Source organism: Ciconia boyciana, chromosome 15 (genome assembly GCF_034638445.1).
Source record: "Ciconia boyciana chromosome 15, ASM3463844v1, whole genome shotgun sequence".
NCBI lineage: Eukaryota > Metazoa > Chordata > Aves > Ciconiiformes > Ciconiidae > Ciconia > Ciconia boyciana.
In genome coordinates, this window is record NC_132948.1 from 15,682,119 (window position 1) to 15,707,818 (window position 25,700).

A 25,700-nucleotide genomic window follows, 5' to 3' on the forward strand; every position below is an offset into this window, starting at 1 on the left:
TGTTGGTTTAGGGGAATTCTTTCCATTGGGAGCTTTCTGTCAGTGGTACACTCTCAGTGGGCAGTCTTTAAACACATGCTTCCAGATGCACAGTTCCGTACCTGTTTTGTGCAAGAATAGCTTGTGTCTTCTAATTGCAATAGGCTGATGTTGCAATAACACTCAGTAGGTTTTTTAGAATATATTTGCATTAGAAGATCCATTGTCTACCTTTTCCTTCTCCCAGAATTCAAAGCATGAGTTTATTTTGAAAAGTAACTCTTCTCCCTGGGAGATTTCACATCATGTGTCAGTGACTCCGAATCATGTTTGCTCAACTGACCAAAAGCCTTTTTTCTAATTGTCAGTCATGCAAACTGAGTCAGGCTTTTTCCTTTTCATCCCTTGCCACCAATAATTAAGAGCATTTCAGAAGTGTGGTCAAGTGGAAAAATTGTTCTTGCGTATGGAATTCTGTAAATAATCTGATGATACATACACTGTGTTTATTTTTACAATTTGCTGTGTGGGAGATCCTTTCTAATGAAGTAAAATACCTTTTTTATACTAAAAGGTGGCTGTTATATTTGCACACATATTACACATGCATTATTCACTAATTCATCTTTTGAAATACCCATGCTAACTCTACAGGTTCCCTCCTTCCCTAATTTTCTTGGCAGTCTCTCGGATGGCAATTTTGGCCATTAACTAGCACTAGGAATGTATTTTTCTGATCCTCTCTTGTAAAGTGCAGAACAGTCTACCTGTTCACTCTTACACGTCCTTCAGCACGTATCTGAGACTTTGTTTATCAGTATGTGTTAAGTGCCCTGCTATGGCAGGAGTCTCGGTTTAGGTGCAGAGGTGTTTAAAGCTAGAAACAAAAGAGGATTCTTTGGAGTCATGACTTCAGGTGTACAGAAAAAATCTCTGGTTAACTGTATGTATCCAGACTTTCCAGCGTGCTCTAGAAACTTGTGCGTGCCAGTAAATAGGCTTGAAGATTATTTTCTTTCACAAATTTTGTAAAATTACTTGGAATCACCTGAAGGACTTTGGCCCAGTGACTTTGAGTTGAGCCTGAATGCCAAGAGGACGTGCTGCTAAGCAAGCTTACAGAATAAATCATTAACTTGTTCACAGCGTGAGATGGAAGCGTCAGAACTCAGGGTCTGCTCCTACGCAGGACAGCACATCAGAGTCACAAGGGGCTGCCTCTGCATAATCTAATCCAGTATAGTAAATCTTGTGTCTTTCTCGATGTGACAGAGTTTAAATTGTTAAAGAAACTCTGATAATGTTGCCTTCTCGTATCCCTGTGAAATGCACGCATCACAAGCTGGCTGGATCACTACGGTTTGCTTGGTCCATTTCTAAACTGACTCTGTCACCTTGGCCTGTTCCAGTTTTCTTTTACACTGTGGGGCAACACTCTGCTATGCTCATTATTGGTGTCCTGGAGGTGGATTTTCTGTAGCACACAGGCCAGGGTAGGTATCACTTCAGTAAGGTGGGCTATACAAGGAAGAAGCTGATAACAGGTCTGAAAGAATCCGTAATGGGAAAGATGAGAATGCTTATCCCTGATTTTCACTCTGATTTTAAGCTGTTGGATCTTTCTGTGGCTGTTCCAAGGCTGGAAATCCCAAGTGCAGTGCAGAATTCATGGGAAACAAAGGAAGTCACGTGCCTGCTCGATTGTTTTTCAGTTTTTATTTATAAATGCGCCCATTGCCTCATTATATAATCACAGCAGGACATGCCAGGAAATGCCAGTGGATTTTTGCGTTGTTCAGGTGAGTTAGACTTCAGGCTTGGCTTTGTATCTTCTCAGTGACAACCCTCACTATTCACACAGTGTTAACAAAACTGAGGTTAACTAGGGTGTGCGGGGCCCACCTGGTAAGACCCATTCTTTCCGGTCTTTATTTTTATACAGCATCTTAAACTTACACAGCACTTCAGAGTAAGCAGTTTGCCCTGCCCCTAAAAAGCACACACTATGTATATACAATATAATGAGGGGATAAGTGAATATGAGGGGATAAACAGCATTTTCTCAAGGTCTCTGATATTACGTAGTTTTGGTGTTCTTTTGCAAAGAGCCTGCTCCTTTAGTTATCTACTGTTAACTGTGTTTATTTTAATCTATTTACTACTTCAGTTTTCCCTACCTCTGCATGGGCAGATTAATAATTTTGTTTGCCTTCTGCAAAATTCTGTTTTATTTTCTCATCGCTGCATGGGTCGGTCTTCTTTCAGTGCATGCCCTTTTCTCTAGCATAGAGATGATTAACTTTTGCAGTAACCATGCAAAAATGTATCTGATATCACGATAGGAGCCTTCACTGCATTAAGTGGCATGCTAGTAATTTAGCAAAACCAGGGCTCCTGAAATGGTCTTTTCTTCCAACACGCATGCTTTTTTCCACTCTTGATAATGATTAATCAGTTTATCTTGGGGACACAAGTCTTCAGAAGTTGCAGCGACTTTCTCCACCCCACCCTAAGCTCAAACTGTGGTGGTTCAGGTTTGAGCTCAAAATAACAGATTGTGTTGTTCGATAATGTGTTGGTCAAGGCAAGGCAATGTGCATCACCTTGGGTTTGCTGAATTATGTGAAACAATGGAATAGACCTTTGAGCAGTTACCCTACTTACTCCCGATCTTGGTTTTTACCTGGTCTAAAATGATCTCCACTAGCGCTTGCTTTAATTACAGGCTTCAAAATACAAAAACCCCAAAATTTAAAGCATGGACAAGTTAACCTGTGCAGTTACATTTATGTAATTTGAAACAAAGGTTGAGTATTAATGGCTCTCTTTATCCCAAAAACACAGCCTTTTCCATAGCATCCTCCACTTTCATATATTCCAGATGAGATGGGTAGTTAGTGCATTGGAAACGGGGGTTGTTGCGGATATAGTTAAGGAATTCTGGAGCTCCTGGGACGATGATATTGTCAGCCAGAAGAACTGAGCCCTTCCTCAGCAAGTTGCATTCCTAGAAAGAAGAGAGATTGCTTCATGGTGGCTGTTAAGCAGACATTGGCTTGAATGTAATGTGCTTTCATGTTAACCATGTCATACTCAAGTGCCTGCATCTAAAAAAACATTGTACTACTGATCTGGAGGGAAGAAAAGACACGGGAGAAGCTCAGTAACTCTCTGATCCTTTGTAGTCATGTTTAATTGCTGACTTTTTCTGTTAACACAATCAGTAGAACATTAGAGATGCTGATAACATGTTGGGTCATTCAGGATCTGAAATAGCAAGTCAAGTGCAGTGGAGGTGTGCAGTTTGCTGCTCAGATTGTTTCCAACTATGTCTACATGATCAGTAAGACGGTTTTGCTTTGGCTCTCATGCCTCATGTTTGAAAACTTTTAATATCGCATTAAATGTTGTAGTAGCTCTTAAGGTCACCTGAGAGGCTGGCGTGTACCAGTCTGCTTTGGCCAGTCTCAGTCAAACTCCAAAACCGCTAAATGAATAAAAGGTTTTCTGCGCTTGTTTTCCTTTCATCTTGTACAACTTTCTGCTACTTTGTTCAGGAGCTGGGCATGAAGCAGGGTTTGTGCACAATGAAGATCACTGACAAATTTCCACAAGGCATAATTAACTTGCAATATTCACTTCAAGTGCAATGTTTATCCTCAGTAAACCTACAAACCTAATTTTTACTGGTATTTTTGTCTAGTAGAAGTTGCTTATCTGAGCTTACCAGCTGTTTTAAAATAGTCTGTAGTTAATCAGGCTGGTTGTTATCCTGTGTTTACAGGCCGCAGTTGCAGCCAAAACATGGGTGGTTTTTGTTGCTCCCAGTATATTAGAGAAGTCCTGTTGATGAGTGCGCTGCGGAGGCTGTTTAGCTTACTGCTCTTGCCTCTGGTGACTGAACACCAGTCAGCACAGTAAAAGCGATTTTAGAGACATGGCAAATATCCTCTGGCCTGTTGTGCAGCTTATAGAAGCCTACAAGTGACAACGTGCTGTATTTTCCACTGGTCATCAGGATTTCAGATGCTCTTTGTGTGAAGCTTTTCTAGAAGTGCATGAAAAGGAATGCTGAGTATTCAGCATTTCATTCTGTATTTCATCTGAGTATGTTATATTCCATACTCACTATTCATCTTGCAATACATGCCAAAATTCAATGTTAGAAGGTTTGTAACATCTGAGAAGATGTGGGGATCTTTTCTTCATCTTTCTCTTCTTAATTTCATAAGTTGTTTTTTTGTTTTTTTTTTTTAAGCAAAGCAACTTTGTGTCACAGTTGCATCAGACTGACCACTATGATGGAACTAAACTACCTGTTTGTTTTGGCTGTGTTGTGAAGGTTAAGCTCCAATAAGGATGTGCTAGCTCTTCTCAGTGGAAAGAGCTCAGTCATCCTTACATAGCCACTTTAAAAGAAAACATTCTCTGGGTACAAAATAACTGTAGGGAGGGAACATTTTCTTCAGCTACTGCTGTGTAAATTCAATACTGGCTGTTCATAACCCCAAACAAATTTCCTTTTCAAACAGCTATCTGGAGGACAGGGCTGAAATTAAAAATCAAGGGAGCCTGGATGAGAAAATAATGTTGTAGTCCTCAAGCAGGGGTCAGGAAGTAGTTGGCAGGTTCTCAATGTAAGAGGCAGCCTCGAAAAAAGTGGATTTATTTGTGAAAAGTAATTGAAAAATCACACTTCCATACAAACAGTTAGGCAGTTGTAGAAAATTTTATCAGCCTGCAGCTCCAAAGCTAGGAGAGTATCTGTATGTGCTGTGCTGATAGATACAGATGTTGTGAGTCTCAGTTATTTAACACTTGAAAATACCTTCCTATCCAGAAGTCCTCTAGTAGTTACCTCACCTATCATTGCCTACTGCTGTTACAGCCAACCCATTTTGTAATGCTAACAGTAATGGTTAAGGCAGGTTAGGAAGAAACGAGTATAATTTTTCCACATTCAGGGCTGGAGATAGAGTTGGACAGCACTTCCCTAGTAAGTGCCTGACTGGGGCAGTCTGCACTCCTCCGAAGGTTGCTTTGCAGCCAATTAATTAGGTGGTGTAAAGACTCCCAGAAAGATGATACCCAGCTGTGCTACCAAAATAGTATTTCTTCAAAGGCTTTGCTGGCACCACAGACCCAGGCAAAAAAAGGGGTACTGAGGAAATTAGAGAGGTGGAGCTGGGATATGCAGGTCCTAAGTCTCACCAGCTCCCAGGATCAGGATGTTTTTGGGTCAAGTGTCCTGGTTAGTGACCATGCAGACACTCCTTCTAGGGAGCGTAAGACCTGTACCATGCACTCCTTCAGCTGGGATTTCTACTGCAGATGCATTTGTTCAGGAAACAAAATGGTTCAACCGTATTTGCCAGGTCCTGAGCTATGTAGTGTCAGTTGTCCCTGACAGAAGTTTTGGATCGTGTCCCCCAAATCCTCTTTTCTTGTAAGGTTGCTATTTTGGCTGCCGTTCTTCATTTTACAGAGGATGAGGTCCTTCATAAAGAATATAGGCCTCACAGACATCAAGGCATTTGCTACTTTACTTTTAAGACTGGAATTGTGCAAACTGACCTGAAGCAGGATGGTGTCTGGTGTGTATTTGTCTTTCCAGTGGTCCAGGAAGACAAAATCCAGGGTATCCACTTCATATTTTTTCTTCAGCTGGGGGATAATTTCCTCTGAAGGGCCTTCTAGGAGTTTTACCTGAAATGCAAATCCATCTGATGAATTGTGAACCATTAAGAAAAAGCACATGCCTCCAGCTCATTTTAAATTGTGGCCAGACATCAGCAATCCTGTTTATAGCTCAGTATTGCCTCAGTTGAATTATTTCACAGAGTCAGATCAAGTGTACTTTTTTCTCTTTGACAGATCAACTCAGTTACGTTCCAAAATATGGGTTTGGTGGTTTTGTTGTTTGTTTTTTTAATAATAGCAGAAAAAGTGACCTGTGGTTTCTGTTGGATAATGTGATTCTTTACTGGAAACATGGGAATCTCCTGTTGAAAACAGTACCTTTAATTACTTTTTTAGTTACATCTCAGTTGTATCTTGTAGTCCAAGGGAAGCAAAAAACACAGAGAACAGGTTAGTTTAGAATATAGCTGGAGGCTACAGTATGTAAAATTGGTATGGCCAGTAGAGGGAGGAGGCAGGACAGAGGCTATTACATCTTCCTCACAGGTTTATTGGCATAAGTACTTCTAAACTGAAAGGAGCTGCTGCACATTGATTTGTTAAGCAAGCACCGTACACCGTGAGCAGAGGAAAAAAGTGGTAAGGAAATCTGTCTGGTTTATGACTCACAGCTGATCAGATTAAATCAGATGGGGAAAATGCAATTTTAGATGTCACTAGTACTTCAGGTTCTTTTCAGGAAGTTAAGAAACTCATTAGAAGATCTCATGGTGGGATTTATTTCCTCTAGTTTTATCATCTACGTTGAAGTGAGTTGTCTAGTCGAATAGACAGGCACTTCTCAGGCATGAATCCCCTGACCTGCTGTAGATGTCTGCCTTGGGCTGAGATGGATTATAGACTGGAAACACCTGCATCTCAACCAACTGTACAGAGAGTCAAGACACCTCAGACCGCACAAAATTTAGGTATATATATTGTGACCAGCTACATTTGGGTAAGTACATCTCATCTGAAGTCCATTGCACATAATGCAACTGCTTCTTGTGAGCTTTTGTAACAAATTATACTATGGTTCTGTTTTCTGTTGTACTCAGTCTTGACACTGATTTGAACCTTTTAGTTTATATAGAGAAAACCAAAATATCTAGTCTAGCTTTTGGCAGGTAACATAGTAAAGTCCTCAGCTGTACTGCTGTGAGAGGTCAGGGACTGTAACTAGGCATGGAGCTAGTAAAATTAATAAGGACTATGGTGCAAGAAAAAAAAGAATACAAAATGTCTATGAATAAATGTCAGATAGAAATCACAGAAAGGCTTCTAATTATCAGGAGGAGGAATCTGTGGGGCAGTCTTGCAGTCCAATAATGGCAGTAAATCTAACTAGCTTTGCAATAGTGGTTACTAATTTTATGAAAAGGACTGTGTGTGCTGATGTCCCGTGACTATGATAAGTGAAATAACTGACTCTGGAGCCTCCCTCCAGGCCTGTATTACTCTTACAGTCACTATGGGTTTTGAAAACAGCTCTCAGCAAATGGCCTGTCTACTGTACTAACCAGTGAAGAGGCCAAACTGGAAGACAAAGTCTAAATGTTTTCAAAATGTTAAGGAGATACGGATGTATATGATTGTTTCTGGTCTTGCCCCTCCAAATCTTCATCCTGACTCAAATAGCAAAGAACTTTGGAGAACAGCCCTGATTGTTTTGGTCACACACACACACATTTTGACAAGCCTCAAAATCTACCCTGACTCTCAGCTGGGTCTGCATCATACTTGGACTCCTGACTGATGCTAACAAATTTAGTTCACTTGCACGGTATATACAAAAAAGCAGAAAACCTTGGTCCTCTGCATGGCCACTGGTAGCTTTTCCGTGCTATCAAGCCTGATGGTTAAACTCTGCATGTTCCCACTTAGGGTGTCGTACTTGCTTGACAAGTAAAAAACAAACCTATTATTGTTGTTTCTATGGATAAATTCCCACTCTCCAGTATTGAGGTATTGCTTCCTAATACTAACCAGAGACAAATAGTATTTACCTTATCTTGTACTCCAGCAAACTCAATCATCTGTTTAGCTATAGCAGCAAATTCTGGGTTGAACTCCACTGTGAGAAGATGAGCTCCTGCCTTCAGTAGCCGAGCAATCCTAATTGCTGAGTAGCCACAGTATGTTCCCAGCTCCAGTGCAACTGATGGATTGACCTCTTCCACTGTCTTGTCTAGAATTAAACCTGAATAAAATGGAAATAGGTTAACTTTTGACAAAATCAAACTGGTTCACGTACAGAAGAGCAGGTTAGTGACAAGAAACTTACAAAGTCCGTGTCCTCAGTTGCTCAGGACATTCAAAAATTAAGGGTTGATGTCAAACTATATACTGTTTCCTTTGCAAATTGGCTTATCTGTGACCAAGTTGATCATGGACATTCTAAGTTTCAAAATGCAAACTTTCAACTAAAAAAAAAATCTTAGTTTCACAATATAAACATTTCTGAGTCAGGGAGTGCCTGAATTAACTAAAATATTTATAATGTTACAAGGGAAAAAATGCAGTGGTTTTTTCCAAGAACTTATTGCAGAAACTGGCCATATTCGTGAAATATACAACCCCTGAGTTTTGAGTGCCGGTATTTGCTGCAAATGTTACATGCAGTAGTCTGATACAAAATTTCTCATACTAAATACTTGTTTTTAAAGGGAGAAAGAAAAGTCTAATTATAAAATTGCAAAATATTTGGATTCACTAGATGAATTTGTGGGATGGAAAATGTTAGTCAATTGTTAACAACAAAAAATATTCCCAAAAAAGAAGTGCCAGTGTACTATATTCAGTCCTTCTGAAGAAGAGGATTTATTTGTGAGAAAACTGTCTCCTCTTACTTGTATGGTTAGAAAATAGGTAACTCATCTGAAAAAGTATTTGAAGGGATTTTACTGTGAGCCATGGAATTCTTCAATGTACATATACATTTCATTACATTGATATTTTCCTGGGTGTCATTTGTTTATGAATAGTGTGATGATGATGCTTGCATCTTGAGATCACGTGGTCACTCTCAAAATCTTAGGAACTAAAGATGCATTAACTTTGATGGCTCTTATCTGAGGAAAAGTCATCTTGTTGGAGCAAAACTAGAGTGAAATTTTTAAGAATATAATCCCAAATGATCAAAGTTTAGAGCTTTAAGAATTCCTACTCAGTTACCACCTACTGTTCTGTTGCCCTAAGCACCCCAGCCTGGTATGCAGAGGCGCTAGTTTCACAAAATGGTACCCATGACAGAGAGGCATTTTTGTTACAATGCTTACAGTTGTATTTCATTAGCTATACTAATCACAGACTAAGCAAATTTCCCCTGCAATTTCCCAGCAAGAGGTACTTTTATGTCTAATTCATAAGGGAACATGTTAACATTTTGCCATTACAGTTTTTTGAAAAGATTGTCGCTTTCCTGCAGCTAAGAAAAAAATGTCTTGTCCACGTATTTTCCTTTAGGAGGCAAGAACAAGACGATTTACTCACTAAGTAGCAACAATATCTGATAGCTGCTTTTGTGTATTACACGGGTAGGATTTCTCCCCTCAACAGTAACTTACAACTTATGCTTGCATATACAAAACTCATATAGTTTAAAATACTTTTTTTAAAAAATTTACTATCTTTCTGTTACGGATCTGAAAGTACTTAATATAATGAATTATGCCTTAAGGCCACCCTGTATAACAACAGAGGTGTAACGCAACCCTGGATTTTTCCCATAAACTGTCACCCTCTGCTTACACACTTGCAATGTACACAACATACAAACCCAGATTTGGTCCTATGACTTCCTGGATTACTCACTGGATACCCCTCCTCAAAGACATCCGCACAAGCATGCATTACTGTTTACAGAACTACTCTGCTGACCACAAGGCTGTTGTGGATTTTTTTTTTTTAGCAGATGGAAGTTACCATGTGAATACAATAAGATGGCCTGTACTATGCCAGTCTTGAAGGATCTTTCAAGTGCTGATTCCTGCTGCAATTACCTTTTTCATCGCCCACATTCATGGCCCACTCTTTCTGGGAGCAGTACTTATCTATAGTCTCCAGCACACTACAGGGGTCTCCTCGAACTGCATTCTGCAGCACGAAATTTAAAATCCTCTGTTCTTTGCTCTGATTCATGATGAAATTGGTTATTTTCTCCCGGATTATTTCATTCCAGATAAGGGCAGCAGTGCCGTTTTTCCTGATGAGCACCACAAAGAGCAGCAAAATGAAAAGCAGGACGAAGACAATGAACAAAAGGACTGAAGAGCTCTCCAGCATCTGGAAGGAAAGAGAAAAACAGCCCAGGGTTAAGGTGGCACGGGACAGAGCTATCCTTTTTGTAAATATTAAGCTGAATAACCCACAACCAACCATACTGAACAGAAACACACAGAGTTTAATTATGATATTGTCCAGAGTAGCTGAAAATGACTCTCTGTCACTTGGTAATGGATGGTGCTCTGTGGCACTCCCTTTAGAAGCCAATTTTACAGGCAGCCAACAAGTAGCTTTTTTTAATGCTCTGGTCCCTTCCCCCACACAGCTGCTCAGTCCTGGCTCCAAGCATGCCACTGCACAAGGAGCCTCTCAGCATCAACGCTGTTCTAACCGTTTTTCAAAGGATTTCAATCTTAAATTAGAGCCTGCATGTGATCCCACTCTCCTAATTTTTGAGCACGGGGAAACTTCTAAGCTGGCCTTGGTAAGAAAATAGGGAACGTCTCACCCTTTCATTTTGAGCGCAGTATCGGCCGAAACTGGGCACTGTTAGGTAACATTCTGTTTCAAATCAGTCTGCAGGTCCCAAGTTACTACCTTGCATGCAGACCTCTTTGCTAGCACTTGCCCTTCTTGCATGCTCTGCAGAGAGGCTGAGCTTGATGTTTCAGTAGGACTCGACCTGCCTCCTTCCTCTCAGAGCCTGCAGCAGAGGTACCCAGGTGGACTGGTTTACAGAAGATAGTAGCCTTTTTCCTGCTTATAAAACCTTTGACATGAGCCATCCATCTGACACTTTTGAGAACAAAAGATACATTTCCTTTTATAAAGTAGGGATGCTTTCTCACTGGTTATAAAAACATAAAACTGAATCCCTGAATCAGAGAAGAGCTCAGGCTCATGAAATTGAAGAGATGTAACAAAAGGGCACGTTGTACTTCTCTGATGGGCCAGCTCAAATTTTCTGATGGGATTGTGCCTATTCTCCCCCTGAAATTCAGTGTCATAGCTGCAGGTGCCTATGTGTGTGCAGCATGGGCGCCGTGTGTTTCTGTTTGAGAGTTTAGGGCGTCTGAACATAAAGCTCAGCAGATGGGATGCATGTCACCCTGTACAGCTCAAGCAATAAATCCCATCAAAGCCATTTACTCTGATGGATCTCAGACAAGCCAGTATACAGGAAGGTGCATTTACTTCCATGCAGGAGTCACAGCACAAAAGATCTGATAAAGAAAGGGTTCTTAAAATTAAGGAATTGATTTAGCCTTTGAGAGAGTGCCAAACTAAGGGTTGTGATTTGCCTGAGGATTCTCTGCATGTGAAGCTCCTCTCGTACCACCCAAAACACACCTCATTTCTCATGATGTAGCTTACAACACCTCCACTTTTCCACCTCTGCTTCCCACAAGCGGCAGCTGACAGTTGCACACTGGGAGGAGAGCACAGGTTGGAAAGTGCTCCAGTTAGTATCGGGATGAATGAATGCCAAGTTCATGTGTTCTTTAAGTCTAATTAGGCATTTGAACACAGGTCTGAACAAAGGATTCAGAACTAATTTCTTAACCTCAGCAGGCTGGCTTGAGTTGCACTGTTTTTTAACCTGTTATTTTTAAACAACACGACACCCAACTCATTCTAGTCTCTGATTCTTCCTATGAAGTCTCTTTCTCTTCCAGCTTGCTAAAAATGGTGAACAGCTTCCACTTGCACTTGTATTAAGGTTCCACCTACCTGGAGTTCAGCAAAACCACTGCTCCAACAGGAGCTACAACATCCTCAAAAATTTTGCCTAAGTTGCCCAAGACCAGAGGTAAAGGGGCTATATGATTAGTCAAATATTCCCCCAGATCTCTTCCTACCTGTTCTTGCTTCCCTTTCTTGTTTGTTTCCCCCAGAATTGTCCCAGGGAAATCCTAAATTTTATGTGTGATCAGACCTCCATTCTGTAGTGGGACATACACATTACACATGGGAAAAATCTATCCCACTGCTTTAAATTTTGAATCATCATGCAGAACACATTTTGAGTTCAGAAGATGACTGAGTTTCCATGGAGATATGCTCAACCTACAGTACAGCTGATGTTTGTTCACCCATCCACTTAGTTGCACAGCGAGTATGATTTGTTTGGAGCAGTTAAAAGTCTATTTCTATTCCTTTTAAGTAGTGGCCAATGTTAATACTTACCTTTAATGCTTTCCTTGCAAAGTCTGACCTGAGACATTTCCTTTCAGGGCTTGCCAGCATCATTAGCACAGGAAAATCTTGCTTCTTGGGCTTTCTGAATTTTGTTTCCTGCTTCTTTACCTCAACAGGACCATGAAGGCCAGGATGTCAGTTTTTCTTCTTCCTTTCTTGCACTAGTAGTTCTACTGATCAGTCCCAATTATCCTGCACCTTCCAGATGGGACTTCTGCTCTTCCTAGTTGTTCTACATGAAGATGTTCCACATTATCTGTCCACTGAGAACTTGGATTGGGCTATGAAAATATCATTGGTTTAACAGAAGAATATCTCTCTAACTTCACTTGGCTTGTCTTCACTTGGCTTTCATGGCTTAGTTGATTGTATGGTCATTGTTGATGGGTTTGGATTACCGACATAGTTGAGAAATGATTATTCTGAACTGCAGTGAATGGATGGAGCCCAGAAAACATTTACTGATGCCAGCAGGTATCTAACCTTCCTGCCTCTAGACAAGGGAAACCACATGAGCCCTGCATACCAGTGACTCACTTGGTGGCAGTCCAACCGTATTCAGGTCCCTCTAGAACTGAAGACCGTTGGCATTCAGAATTATTTCAGATTACTGCCCGACATAATCCTCTGGTTACAATGGATACTTTGGCATCCTCCGAGTACAACTTGCCACAGGCTGTTGCTTTGGCACTATGAGATTCTGCCAGTGTGTTTGGGGCTGCCCTTCAAAGATCTGTCAGACAGCAAGAATGGATGATAGCTGGAGGATAAACTAGGTGGTGTATTTTTTGAGGAACAGCTTTCCTCCTTTATTGCTTAGTATAGATATGAGACTATTTGGTGACATTTCTCAAAACAAGGAGACACAGCATCTGTAGGCTAACTCAGCCCCACTCCCTGTCCCGCAGGAATGCTGAGACTTCTTTTTTGGACAGGGAACAGACTGTGAAGACTTCTTTTTATACCTTAACAAAAAGGACCTGCTTGACAGTAAAATCCTGCCCCTCCATTTTCACATTGCTTCCCAGGCATGGAAGGGTATGTCAGCAAACCAGATTTCCATTGTCTTATTTTCCCACACTACTACAGGCTTTATACACCAAAATGACAAGATATCACATGCTCAAAAGTCTGTGTATTAAAGGACAGCTTCTTCATTGCCTGCAGCCTGTGAAATGCTATTTCTTAATGCGTCTCTGTTAGCCAGAGCAGACAAAAGCACTCAACTCGGATTAGACCTGCTGATTTTTAGTAACTTCAGCTGATCTCAAACAAACAAATACTGCACCCTCATCCTTACTTGGACAGCAGTATCCTTTTAAAGATCTTGTTGTTTTAAAAGAGTGCACTTTGTGCAGAGAAAGATGCCTTGTTTGAGATGTACATGCTCTATCTTTTCAAAGGCATAGATAGTATTTAGGCTGCTGCCACCCACGGCAGGTACTGCAGTGTGACATCCTGATACCGAGATGCAACTAGCTTGACAAAAAGGTGTAAAGTGAGATATGCTTCTGAACAACGCAGATAGCCATAGCCTTCTATCTCTTCTAGCCGTTCCTTATGCAAAAGCATGAGCAAGCTGACAGCCCTTTAGCTTGTCTGGAAGGGCAACAACTGATAGTTCTGCTGGGCCACCTGGGAAACAAATTTTGGATCTTCAGCTGTGAAATCTTACCACTTTGAGTTTACCCAAGAATACCCTCTGAAGGCAAAATACTGACCTGCATTTCTCTTCGTGTCTCTCTGGATCTAGACTGGTGTGTGGCTGTTAGCACTGGTTTGTTTACACGTTGTGTGTAACATATTTGTCGAGAAGACAAAGATATAAATTTAAGTTCAAATGTGTGTGATTTGGGGATGGTCTTAGATCTAAAACTTAAGCAAGGAAGCAATTCAGCTTGGCCGTTCCTATGATTGAGTGCTCAGAGGGATCAATTTCTTACAGTGCCTCATTTAGATCTTTGCACTTCTGAGTGCCACACGAATGCTACCATACGTAACAGCAGAGCCCACCTGCCGCCACAGATCCTTAGAGGTTGCTCACAGGTAGCAACAACCTATATAGTACATGCTGCTTTTTTTCCATTCCTAGACAAGTTCACTTGTTTTTGCTGCACCAAGGAATGTTTTTCAACTATTGGGGTTTTTTTTAATTATTACTATTGCTGTATCATACCCCCGCACCTTCATAAACTGGCAGCATGGATTGTTCTTAGCAGAGCTCTTTTAGGAGGCAATTATCACAGAATCATATAGGTTGGAAAAGACCTTTAAGATCAAGTCCAACCGTAAACCTAACACTACCAATTATCCTGAAAAGCACTTTCCAGAGGAGGCAACTTTTAAAAGGAGCAAGCCAGACATACCTTGTTTCTTTTCTTTTCCTTTTTCATTTTTTTTAAACACAGTTTCTTCTTCAAAGTTTGTCTCTCTCTTAATTTCTGTCTTCTTAGATGTGAAAATAAATTTAGGGATAGCAGTAGACTGCAAAAGCAGCCTGCCAAGAGCAAGATACATTGGTGATGGTCATACACCCAGAGGGAAAAAAAAATCTGTACCAAAATAGGTAATTGCTTTCATATTCTTAGCTGGAAAATATTTTATATGAAAATTAAGTGTGTAATTCAACCAATTTAAAACTACCACTACCTAAGAGACAGTCATGTTATGACAGCTTTAGAAAATGCAACTGTAATTTTAGCTTTAATGTGGATTCATGAGATTCATTAAATATGTAATAAACCTGAACTTGCACATAGTCAAGTTTCCCATAACCACTTATTACAAGGCAGGCGCTCTTATTATTTAATGCTTGTACTGAGGTTCCAAACACACAGGTTTGCACTGCAACCTCTTCTGTGCATGATAACGTGAGACGTCTCTTTGAAAGCTAAAATTTGAAGTGGAAAATAGTAGGCAAAATGAAAAATTGAGCAAGGGAATAAACAGAAAACTGGAGGGATAACATTATGGAAAGGAATGAATAACACATATCACTAAATCTGTTTTTGAGAAGACAGAGTTTAAAAGAAAACATATTAAAATTTCATGCCCAAACCTGTCAAACTACTGATGAGTCTTCCTAAAGCGCTGGGTTATTTTCTTATGCATCTAATCTTACTCATTTTGGCAGGTTTCGTAAGACCAAATCATAACTTGATAATGCAGTTCAGCAGTTTTCCCCTGATGCAAACCATAATCAAACAATCAGCATTCAAATGGGAGTAGCTCTGTTTCAGCTTACAGAGATTTAAAAAGACACTTTTAAAGAGAGAAGCAAACACAAATTGTGAGAATCTGCTGCCCTAACTTACCTGCCCTTGAAGATAAAATACTTAAGTCATTCCAATGGTTATAAAAGAAGCCTCAAGAGACTGGCTCAGACTTAGGGATCTTTTATTATGGCAGTAGTTGTTAAGTTAGGGGATTCACTACCCGCTTACTGCTACATGATCTCCAGTTTTTCTAAAAACATAAAAATGCCCATGTGATGGAGCACAAAACAATACATCCTGTTCTTTATTCTTGTACAGGTGACTCCAGCCACTTCACCAACGGTTACAATAAGGATCTTTCACTAATGCTATTTATCAGTCCTTCTGGTAAATTTTTCCAAGTACTGTTAAAAAATAATTGGTCTTAGAATTCCCTGAAGTGAAAAAATAAGGATTAGAACAATTGGTAACATAAATTTTTAAGGTAACTCCAAGCAACAACATGAATTCAAATTGAGATTTTTCTCAGTGTTTCATAAAAACTGTATGAAGTTTTCATAATACTGTTAAAGGAAGGTGTATGGAGATTTGATCTAAACTACTGATTGCTGCTGTTTCTCTCTCAGATTCCAAAACAATCTCCCTCTGCTAAAAACTGATATTTACTGAGAAGAAAAATAAACATGTTGAAAGTAAGCACCTTTAAATGCTCTGAGTTTTAATAAGGATGTATGCCTTAGTGAGTTTCACACTTAGTGGATTAAAAAAGTATCAAATTTGATTATTTAACTGTTCTGAAGCTCAGTTCATTACATTATGAGTAACTACCAAGACCTCATTTCCTACAGATGCAAAAATAAGAGCTGACAGGTATTAAAATACTTGGGAGGTTGAAAACTGTTGGATAGAACATTTTTCTAATAAAGGTGAATCCTCATAAGCCTAGTTACAGAATCTCTCATTACAGTTTTAGCTTGGGTAACCTGTTATTGCTTTGCTTTGTACTGAAAATGAAGTCCTAAATATAATCACAAAAAAACTCTTCTACAAAGACAGCATGTATTTTAGACTGCTATTCTCCAGGACTGGAATGAGAGTAAATTTTGTGATCCTGAGTCCGGGGACTTAGGTTCGAGTCTCATTTTGGCAATATTTTTCTGATCTGATCTTGGGTGAGCTGTCTTACTTACATCTTTGTTGCCACAAGAGTAAGTTAAAGTTACTGCTACTTCTGTAACTTTCAAGGTGTTGTAAAGCTGAATTCGTCTTTGTCAGAAAAGTCCCTGCTATGGATATATGGATAACACCTGAGGCAAGGCAAAGTTATTTTATCTGCATTAAAGAGATCAGTTTTGGGATACTAAGACAGCTAACGGCTATATGACATTATTATTCTTGAGTTTATGAACAACAGGGAAAATGTGGAGACAAACAGTGCTTCAAACACTTTCCTTAAGTGATTTCAGCCTGCTGACAAATCAGACCTTTGAGGAAAGATGATGCTATATCCAATCTTGCTATAATTTTTCATGCATTTAATCTAACTGCCAAGTACTGGTTGGTTGTTTAGGAGTTTATTATGAGTCTCCAAGCATCCAGACAGTACTTTAGCATTCTGATGCTAAAGGGTTTAGAATCTAATTTAGACTTTATTAGCTCACATAACCTGGTGAATGGGGAGTGCTTGGTAAATTTATACCATTCAACCTTTTTTCACAAAAGAATCTCTTCTGACAGTATTGAGGATAATAGAAATGGTCTACAATAGTACGGTTCCTGGGGACAACGGGGCCTAACTCATTGCAGAGACACTGCTGCTAAGTCTGCAGAGAGAAGAATGTTATAATGCAAACAATATTCTAGAGGCATACAAATTAACAGATTAAACCCTCCCATACACGTACCTGTGTGATGGAGGTAGGTGTAGCCCCTCTTTTTAGAAAAGGGTTAAAAAGGTTTAAGTTCAAACTCTTTAAAAGCTTCTGCTGAAATTATGCCTCTAAGTATCTCATGCACTAAAGTATGCAGAGGATTTGCATATCAGTAAGGATATACTAGCTGTTTAAGAAGCATTGCAAAAACAATGCAGAAGAGTCAGCACATTTCTACACATATTTTAACAATGTCTGTTGCTCTGCCAGAGGAGATCTGTGCTGTGCCATGACTTGGACTGGAGTTCCTGACTCTTTGACCTGTGCTGTCTTGAATGAGGCAATCTCTGTTCCATGGCATTTTGCTTTTCCTGATCTTTTCCCAGAGCAAGAAAGGCAGAGTATTTTGGTCAGAAAGTCTAAACTAACTTCTGCCAAACATATCGTAACCTGTTGCTGTAGGCAACATAATTCAACAGCTTCATATTTTAGTACTTTTAAAGGTCAAAAAAAAAATCTTTTTACCTTCTATTCTTTCATTATTGTTTCTGTATTTTCAAATGAGTGCAACACTGAAGAATAATCAGCATATTGCCAAATGTGACTAGCTTGTATTTCAGTGGAAACTTAGTCTAGGAGTTTGACATTCAGATTTTCCACTGACATCATGAAAACAAGCTGAACAAACTTTATATAATTTTTCACTAAGTATTTCTTGCATGAAATCTAAATTTCCCCCTTCCTAGTTTTTTTTTCAAATTACTACAATTTAGCTTCACTACCATGACTACAAAAATTCAGACTTCTATAATTGCAAAGTTCTGATGATTTCCCTCCCCTGGGCCTTTTGTCTTTTCTTTTTCCCTCTTCTCAGGTTGAAAGGAAACAAATACAGGTTTCTTCTTACTGAATGAAAGGAAAAGAACAGAAAAGTGCCTATTGCCTACTAGGGAGCCCCATCAACTAAGCTTCATAAGGGTGTTTAAATCCATTCTCCCCAGATAGATTTCAATTAGGATAATTGCTACCCACGTAGAACTCCCTTCACAGTAGTCATGGTCTAAGCGGTATTCGGTGCTATCACCCAAAGGGAAAGGTTTATATAATGGTTATGTGCCCCATAAAGAAGGGCGGGGTTTAGAATAAACTGGCCACACAGACAGGCCTCATCTCCATTCAACAAGCAGGTCCGCGTGGATCTGTAGCATTCTGATCCAGACTGGCCTACTGAACACGCTGCGTGATTAAAGCCAGATTTTGGGGTGAGAAAATTCTTCAAGGATGAGAAGTGCACTTTACCAGGCCTTGAGCAAAGACAGCTTTTCAGGAATAAGATCCTTTCAGGTACCCCTAGGAAGCATTTGTTTCTAATAGTCCTTATTCCCACTCCAGAACTCCAGATGCGTTTGTACTATTTGTACTACTGTTTGAGGCCAGTGGTTGGCGTAGCTCAGCTGAATTGTACAAGTCCCACCTGGGAGGCAGTGGACTGCTCAAAGTAGAAAGCGCTCTGCCCTGTCAGCACACTAGGAGCTGGTTTGTAAAAAGTTTTCTCAGCTGAGATCTTCATGTTCCCCAGGGGGGTAAAACAAGCTCCTATTGAATGATTTTGCCCCAAATGGAGGTAGGGAGGAAGGGCTGAAAGAGGAAAGACCAAAATGGCTAGTTGTCCTCAGCATAATCACCTGTGACAGACCTATTTCACATTCTCTCTTTACATCACAAAGATCAAGGGCTGAATCCTCAGTGTCCCAAATCCCCACTGTGTGCTCCTGCCCTGCTTCCAAGGCTACCAGCTAATCTAGTGTAAATCTGTCTCTCCCCCCGCACAGCTTTCTGCTCTCCACAAGCTGCTCTTCAGGCCAGGGAGAGTGCATAACTGAAACTTGGTGGTGAGGACACTCACTGAAGGATCTGAAAGAGTAGGAAGGATATCGCTGCTGAAATGATGGCTTATGTTCTACGGAAATGAACAGGTCTAACAGACCAGGCAAGGTGGGATCCACCACAGCACAGCAGGTAACCAAAGCACTGTGTGGGAAGAGCCAGCCTAACTGAGACAGAGCAGGGGATAAGACCTTGGTCTCAAATTCTGAGTGAATGCCCTCCCCAGAAAAGTAGCTGGAGTGGGCACAGAGTGTCTCTTACTTTAGCTAGAAATTGCTTTCTGATAAATCTCTCCTGAGAGAGTTTTAGCAAAACTGGTATGGATGGCCTCACACATTACGATCTGGTTTCAAGGACTGCTGCCAAAATTACGTTTTTTCAGAAAATTCCCAGTCAGTTCTAATTCCAGTGATCCTGAAGGAATGCTGAAAGGCAACAGTGTGGGACTGGCAGAGATAAACCTGATACCAGCTGCAGGCTGCTAAGAAATACTGCTAAACTTGAATGACAAGTAAATTGTTTGCTGTGTTAATGTGGTTAAACTCTTTTTCCACTGATGCAAACTAAAGCTGTAAATCAGGAAATTTTTCTTTTTCTTTTGCATTTAAATACTGCAGTGCTGTGTAAATGCATGAGATTCTGAACCTGAGGGCTTTGTTAGAGGAGTCCATGGCTGAGTAAGCATAAAAAAGTAAGCTTAAGTGCAGAGATGAAGGTTGTTTATGGAGATAGCCGGTACAACATGTGGTTGACAGATATGAGTTTGTTTTTAAAGGGCAGAAGGTAAAGAATGTCCATAAAGGGCATCAGAATGATACTCTACAAGTGGCAACAGGGCTAGCAAGCAAAACTACTAGCTTTTTGTCTGTTCTTCACAGACATTTTGCTGTAGCAGAACTCCCTCTTGAGAATGAAAACCCCCATAAAATACAGCTGCAGCAACACATTTATAAAAGCAGCTATTCAGACAAATATGACTGAACTGAAGCTTGACTTGCATTCAGCTTTTTCTTGAATACAAATGAGTACCAAATTCCAGCATACTTATAGCCATAAATTACATTTTCAATTTAGTCGGGGTTATCTCATCTCACTTCTTTCAGCTGTCAAGGTTTACAATACAGTACAAATGCATTACACGCAAATATGTCCTACTCTTTCTCTGTGAAAGCTGTTGCTGCCCACGGACTGACTTCGTGACAATGAGTACCAGTCAGAATGTGGAAAACACCACTTCTTTCATATTCACACTGTTTAAAATAGCAACATTATCTAAGATAACAAATCATGTCAAGTCTGAGAAATAAGAAAATATAAATATGTACCTTTCTGAGTACAGCAGAAGCTGTTCCCTCCGATCTTTTCCTGCGCTGCTCTGATGTGGATTTTATAGAATAAGAGTCCAAGAGCCTGCAGTATTCAGTCTCATTCGATCACATCACAGGAATAGCTTATCAGTTCTGTTACACAGACTCTAAAAGGAGCGGTGTCCTTTTCCCCAACTCCTCCTTTCACAGATTTCAGCACTCCTTAAAGGTGCTCAGTGCTCTAATAACCTTAGAGAAAGCTATTCATCTGTCCCCTAATGACAGTGTTCTTGTTACTTAGTTACAGCGCAGTGAATGCTGACAAAGTCAGGTATGAGCCAAATCTGTGCTCAGTGTAAATGCACTGTGTTCAATCAAGCAACTCCGGGAATGAATGTGGCCCAAGGGATTTAGTTCTTTTTTCGGCTCAGACGTGGCATGCTGCAGCCAGTGCAGAAGTCGTAGAAACAAGACCTAGGCATGTGAGTTAAATATAGAGTGCTGCTGGAGGGAGGAGAGGTGCATATAGCAAATTGCTTAACACCAACTACAGAAGGAGGTGCAATCAATACATTATAAATAGTACATTCGAATTTCTATAGCTTCTAATGGGAAAAATATTCTGCTACAAACAGCTCTAAGATAAAAGAAGAGGCTTATTCTAATAAACCTTGTTCTCGGCTTGGCTGTCTATATCGTTTCCTTTGAGGTGGAAACAATATAATCAAGCTGCAATTAAATTGCACCATAAAAGAAAATAATAAGAGAAAACAAAAACCAAACACAATGTGGTAGTAGTTCTCTGCTGTATTCTCAGTACAAAACTCAGACCTAGTCAGCGAGCGTTGGAAGTTCTAGCCTAGAAACTTTTTAAGGGTTTGTATCAAATGTGGCAGAAACAGGAGCTGAAGAACTGAAAACAGGCTTCGTCACATGAGGGGGAAGGTCCTTGAAAGAATTAGGGACTACCTGAGAGTGTGACAAGAGAAGAATAAAAAATTTAAGTGGATGAATTGAATAAAGAATTGTGGGAAAAAGAGATAGGTGAAGATGAAAGTGGTTTTAGTAATTCTAAACAAAACGTAACTAAGACCCTGCAATATAGCACAGTACCTAGTGTCAATACAGAATAACTCTGAAGTATCCCTTCCATGTATAACAGAGCTTTAGCTCAACAAATATTTTCTTATAATCCAGACATCAAGCAGAACAAAGAACGAAATAAGCAATACTGCACTCCAGCTTTACTGACAGTAATTTCCTGTCTGGTCGAAAGCTGGCTGTGAAATCATGACAGGTTGTGTCTGCACGATCCCTGATGCCACCCACAGTTAAAATGAGCTGATAATTTCTTTTACTGCTGGGCTGTGGAGAAAAGAGCTTAAAACAGTAAAACTTATTCTATGCACTAACCTGGTTCTGTAAGCACACAGCTATTCTTTAGAGACGTCCTTGCAGTTAACTACAGCTAGTTGTGAACTGGTGGGTGGTATCAGCCCAGCTTCTGCTTAGCATCATAAATTAGTGCCCAGACTTAGCAGACTGAGCAGTGTCCCATGACAGCACTTCTAAAGCACTTCTAACTTTGAGCTGAATCATATTCTTCAGGCTAGAAGCATGGGAGGAGCAAACTTGCTTCTGCCTGCCCTCAACTGTTTACTTGTATGATAGACTATGCCTGCAAAGTAACCCTTTCTGTTGCCTAGGTATTTAATTGCATAAGTAAAAATGGTGAATGGCAATAACTGCAAACTAGATAAAGCCAGAGGTTCAGTTAGTTAAACCACCCAAACTGTGTGGCAACATCCATAAGTTGCTTCCAAGTTAATAGAAAGTTGAAATCTTGTAATACGTTATTATGGGATAATTTTTGCTCCAAGAGAAGTTTCTTTGGGAGGCTGTTAGACATTGGCTTATGCCTTTCTTTAATTTACCTTTTTTGCCCAAGACAGGGTCTATATAGGTATGGATATTTTTCTAAGTTTTTACTAACATAGTAACAACGCTACCAACTCCAGAGTGCATAAATGCATACACTATTCGCGTGACCTATCCTTGTCTAGACAGTAAAAATTTACGCTGATATTAGTACATCCAGGTTAGAGAACTGTGTAGAGCTATGAATGTATTGGTGTAATACAATTTTTATGTAGGGACAAGATCTTAAAAGATGGATTTGGTATTGCAGAATGTCAAGATACTGCATTCACAGGGCACATCTATGGGATGATGTAGACCTAGGATGTCTTAGCTTGGGAGCAACATCATATGAATGGCAACAGGTCAGCATAACTGGCTAGTTCAGACTGACTCGCTCAGACAGTTAACAGAGTTAAGCTCACATCTGTCTGCACAAACTTGAGTAGACTTGCTCATGCACAGAGCTCCCAGTCTCAAATAGAGGCTATACAGCTGCAATCACATGATGCAACATGGCAGTGCTATCCCCACTTGCTGTGCACAGCACAGAGCTAAAGCTTTCCCAGTAAATCCATGCCTGGCATAACAACAAATTACATTCCCTTCTTCTAATAATCCTGGCCAAAGACCGGTTTTTAAAAGCCTAAACAAAGGGAAGCAGGAGAGCTAGCACATTATCATAAACCCCACAGACCATGTGAAACACTGAGTGGAAGAAAATTCTTTTGAGCTTGCATTTTCAGAATAGCAGGAGGGATTTTCTTTTATGTGAATTTGCTGTTTTCAACAGTCAAATTAGTTTCTCTTGCTGAGAAACATGCAAAAGAGGAATTTTGAGAAAGGAAGCACCACTCATGTATGAATCAGGAAACTGCTTGGAGATATCTAAAATAGGAAACAGCTAAAAGAGAATAAATGTGGCCAGCAAAGTTGTACTCTAAAATTTAACAGATTATACAAGCAGTTAGACTATTTTGTGTTTAATATGCATCTTAAAATATTATCATGTAGACTGAAAAAAACTTCCTGCTTTCAAAGACTTTATAACTCCTCATGAAAACTTTGAAGCTCAGTTAAATCTACCATATTTCCGTCTTTTCTCCCCTCACTTTTTTGGTAATATATGTGGAAGCATTTGAATGAAGTCAAGAACCTGTGTTACTTGAAGCTTCACCTGTTTCTGCTGTTTTTTTCCCTTGCTTGCAATCTAGGACAAACTATGAATAGAAGATTCTGTGTTAAGGAAGGAAGGAATAAAATGGCATAGATTAAATTCTGAACAACAACAAGTCCTACTCTCAGACAAATTTCTGAAAATTAAAAAAAGCAAACAAAGGGACAAATAGCAACAAAGCTGAAATGTTAAACCATTTTTGTTGGTTTATGAACCTATGCACAAATGTTTCCAGAAGAGGAAACACCGTTAGCTGAAGGATGTATTCTTTGTAACAAGATGTCCTTTCGGTGCACTTAGCAAATATTAGAATGCTTGGTTTTCTTTTAGAATTACATTTTTAAATGGCATTTAAATTATGACCTGATTTGGAGTAATTCTGGGATGTGTGTACTTTTCTTAGCTTTCTCAATGTAGTTGTTTTAGATACATTTACAGACCCAACATAAAAAATTATTAGCTAATGGGATACATTTGACCCATCTTAACAAAATGTTGTAAACTTTGTAGACGTCACATGGAAATCTGATCACCACCTCAATCTCATAAACCAAAATTAGTCATGTTCTTCCCTTATCAGTTTGACTTTTAACTCTCCTAGAGATTGATTTGTCAAAGCTCTTAAAAGCAGATATCAAAAATGCAGAAAAATACAGCAGAGTTGGATTGTAAGCAAACAGACACAGATTCCTTCGTGCCAATGTAAAGCAATACCCAACAAAAAGCAATGCTGGAAAATTCTTGCTACACGAGTCAGTTAAGAAGCCTCAAATACAAGTGGTAAAAATACTTCTTTTGTTTCCCCGGGATCTGTGTCTTTGAACAAGGGTCTGCACTTTTCAGCATAACCCCCACGTTAGAATACTATCCATATATTTAGCAATTTGAATTGTGAGAAGGTTTTTACCTTGCTTTGAAAAAAGTCTAAGGACTGGTAACCCCCCCTCCCCACTACCATTTTTTCTGTCCTTTTCGTAGCTGTGGGATATGGTTCTCTCAATTACCAGGGTCTACGTCACTATTTCCACTTTTGTATCCACCATTTGACATGCCTTTCTCCCACATCCTTTTACTTTCCCTCCTCCTTAACGCTAAGGACACCATGCTACATGGTAGCAGAGGAACAACAAGAGAAAAAAGAAGAGTACAATCAATCACAACAGAGATGGTAAGAAACCAAAAAGTCGTACCTCATGCAGAGACCTCTTAGTTCAGCCAGTGATCCAGCACAGTTCACTGATGCCCCTGTAAATTATTAATTAGGTCATGCCACAAAATGCAGCCTCTGATATAATCCATCTCCCACCCCACCCACTAAAAAAGGAAACAATGTGATGACTTCCAAAGATGGCATCTACCTGACACCTCTCTTCTTTCCCCCACCCTGCCAGGTTGCTAATCTGGGAACACAAGGCATAAAGTAAACCATGCCAGAAAAACAGGAAAGACAAGAAGATGTGTTTGAAAAGTCAAAATTTCTAAAATGTTAGGTAGAAGAGGTATTTGGTCCTGGTTGTCTTTATGAGGAAGAATTTAAGTAAACCATTGATAAATGTAACAAAAGGTATTTCATATGAAGGAAAAAAAGTACAGAATTCCAAGCTGTCCTTACAATAAATTCAAAAGGAGAAAGTCTGCCTGTTAGCAGAACCAATTCACGCCTTACAAAACCCCTACTTTTGTTGAATGCATTTATATACATTTCTGAAACGTATTACAATGGTGTTTCCTTTGCCCTTTTAATACCACACTGTTTATAGTACATAGAATAAACATCTTCCCCTGGAAATAAACCAAACCACATCTAATCTATTAAGTTAATTTATGACTTTAAATATGACTAGCTACAACTGACAAAATTCTGTGGAAATATGATGTTAGGTCTGATAGCTATCTTGTAAGAATTTTTTTTTAATCCCAAATTTTGAAAAAATACGCTTTCACCCCAGAATCACAATGCTTCATGTAAATGATTCCTGATACTAGAATGTATTTGCCACCAAAGGACTTAATGCTTGCTTTCTTAAAAGAAATTAAGATATATATTATATATGTGTGTAAACAAATGTATAACACTAATTATTCTGATCAGCTTAATGCTAACCACAAAAGAATTAAAATAAGAGAGTAGAAAGCTATGGGAGATGAGCCAAAGACACATTAGAAACCACACCTGACAAACAGAATCTGTCTCTGGTCCTGGAGAAAGATTTTTGAAGGGTAGCGCAGACACACCTGCTCCGTG

At 39.7% G+C, this 25,700-nt stretch overlaps 1 protein-coding gene across 4 annotated transcripts; it reads right to left on the reverse strand.

Moving 5' to 3' along the window:
* Positions 1-1,676: 1,676 nt before the first annotated feature.
* Positions 1,677-24,681, reverse strand: COMT (catechol-O-methyltransferase). Of its 4 annotated transcripts, none has more exons than XM_072879722.1 (5): positions 24,646-24,681; positions 9,660-9,942; positions 7,665-7,858; positions 5,554-5,685; positions 1,677-2,986 (listed from the first exon to the last, which is right to left on the reverse strand). In XM_072879722.1, exons 2-5 carry the CDS (start codon positions 9,940-9,942, stop codon positions 2,807-2,809), a joined length of 789 nt encoding a protein of 262 aa, XP_072735823.1. In that variant the 5' UTR covers positions 24,646-24,681; the 3' UTR covers positions 1,677-2,806. The 4 variants fall into 4 exon arrangements, with proteins under 4 accessions (XP_072735823.1, XP_072735820.1, XP_072735821.1 ...); XM_072879719.1 differs by lacking the exon at positions 24,646-24,681 and adding an exon at positions 21,775-21,945; XM_072879720.1 differs by lacking the exon at positions 24,646-24,681 and adding an exon at positions 20,380-20,767.
* Between the last annotated feature and the right edge of the window lie 1,019 nt (positions 24,682-25,700).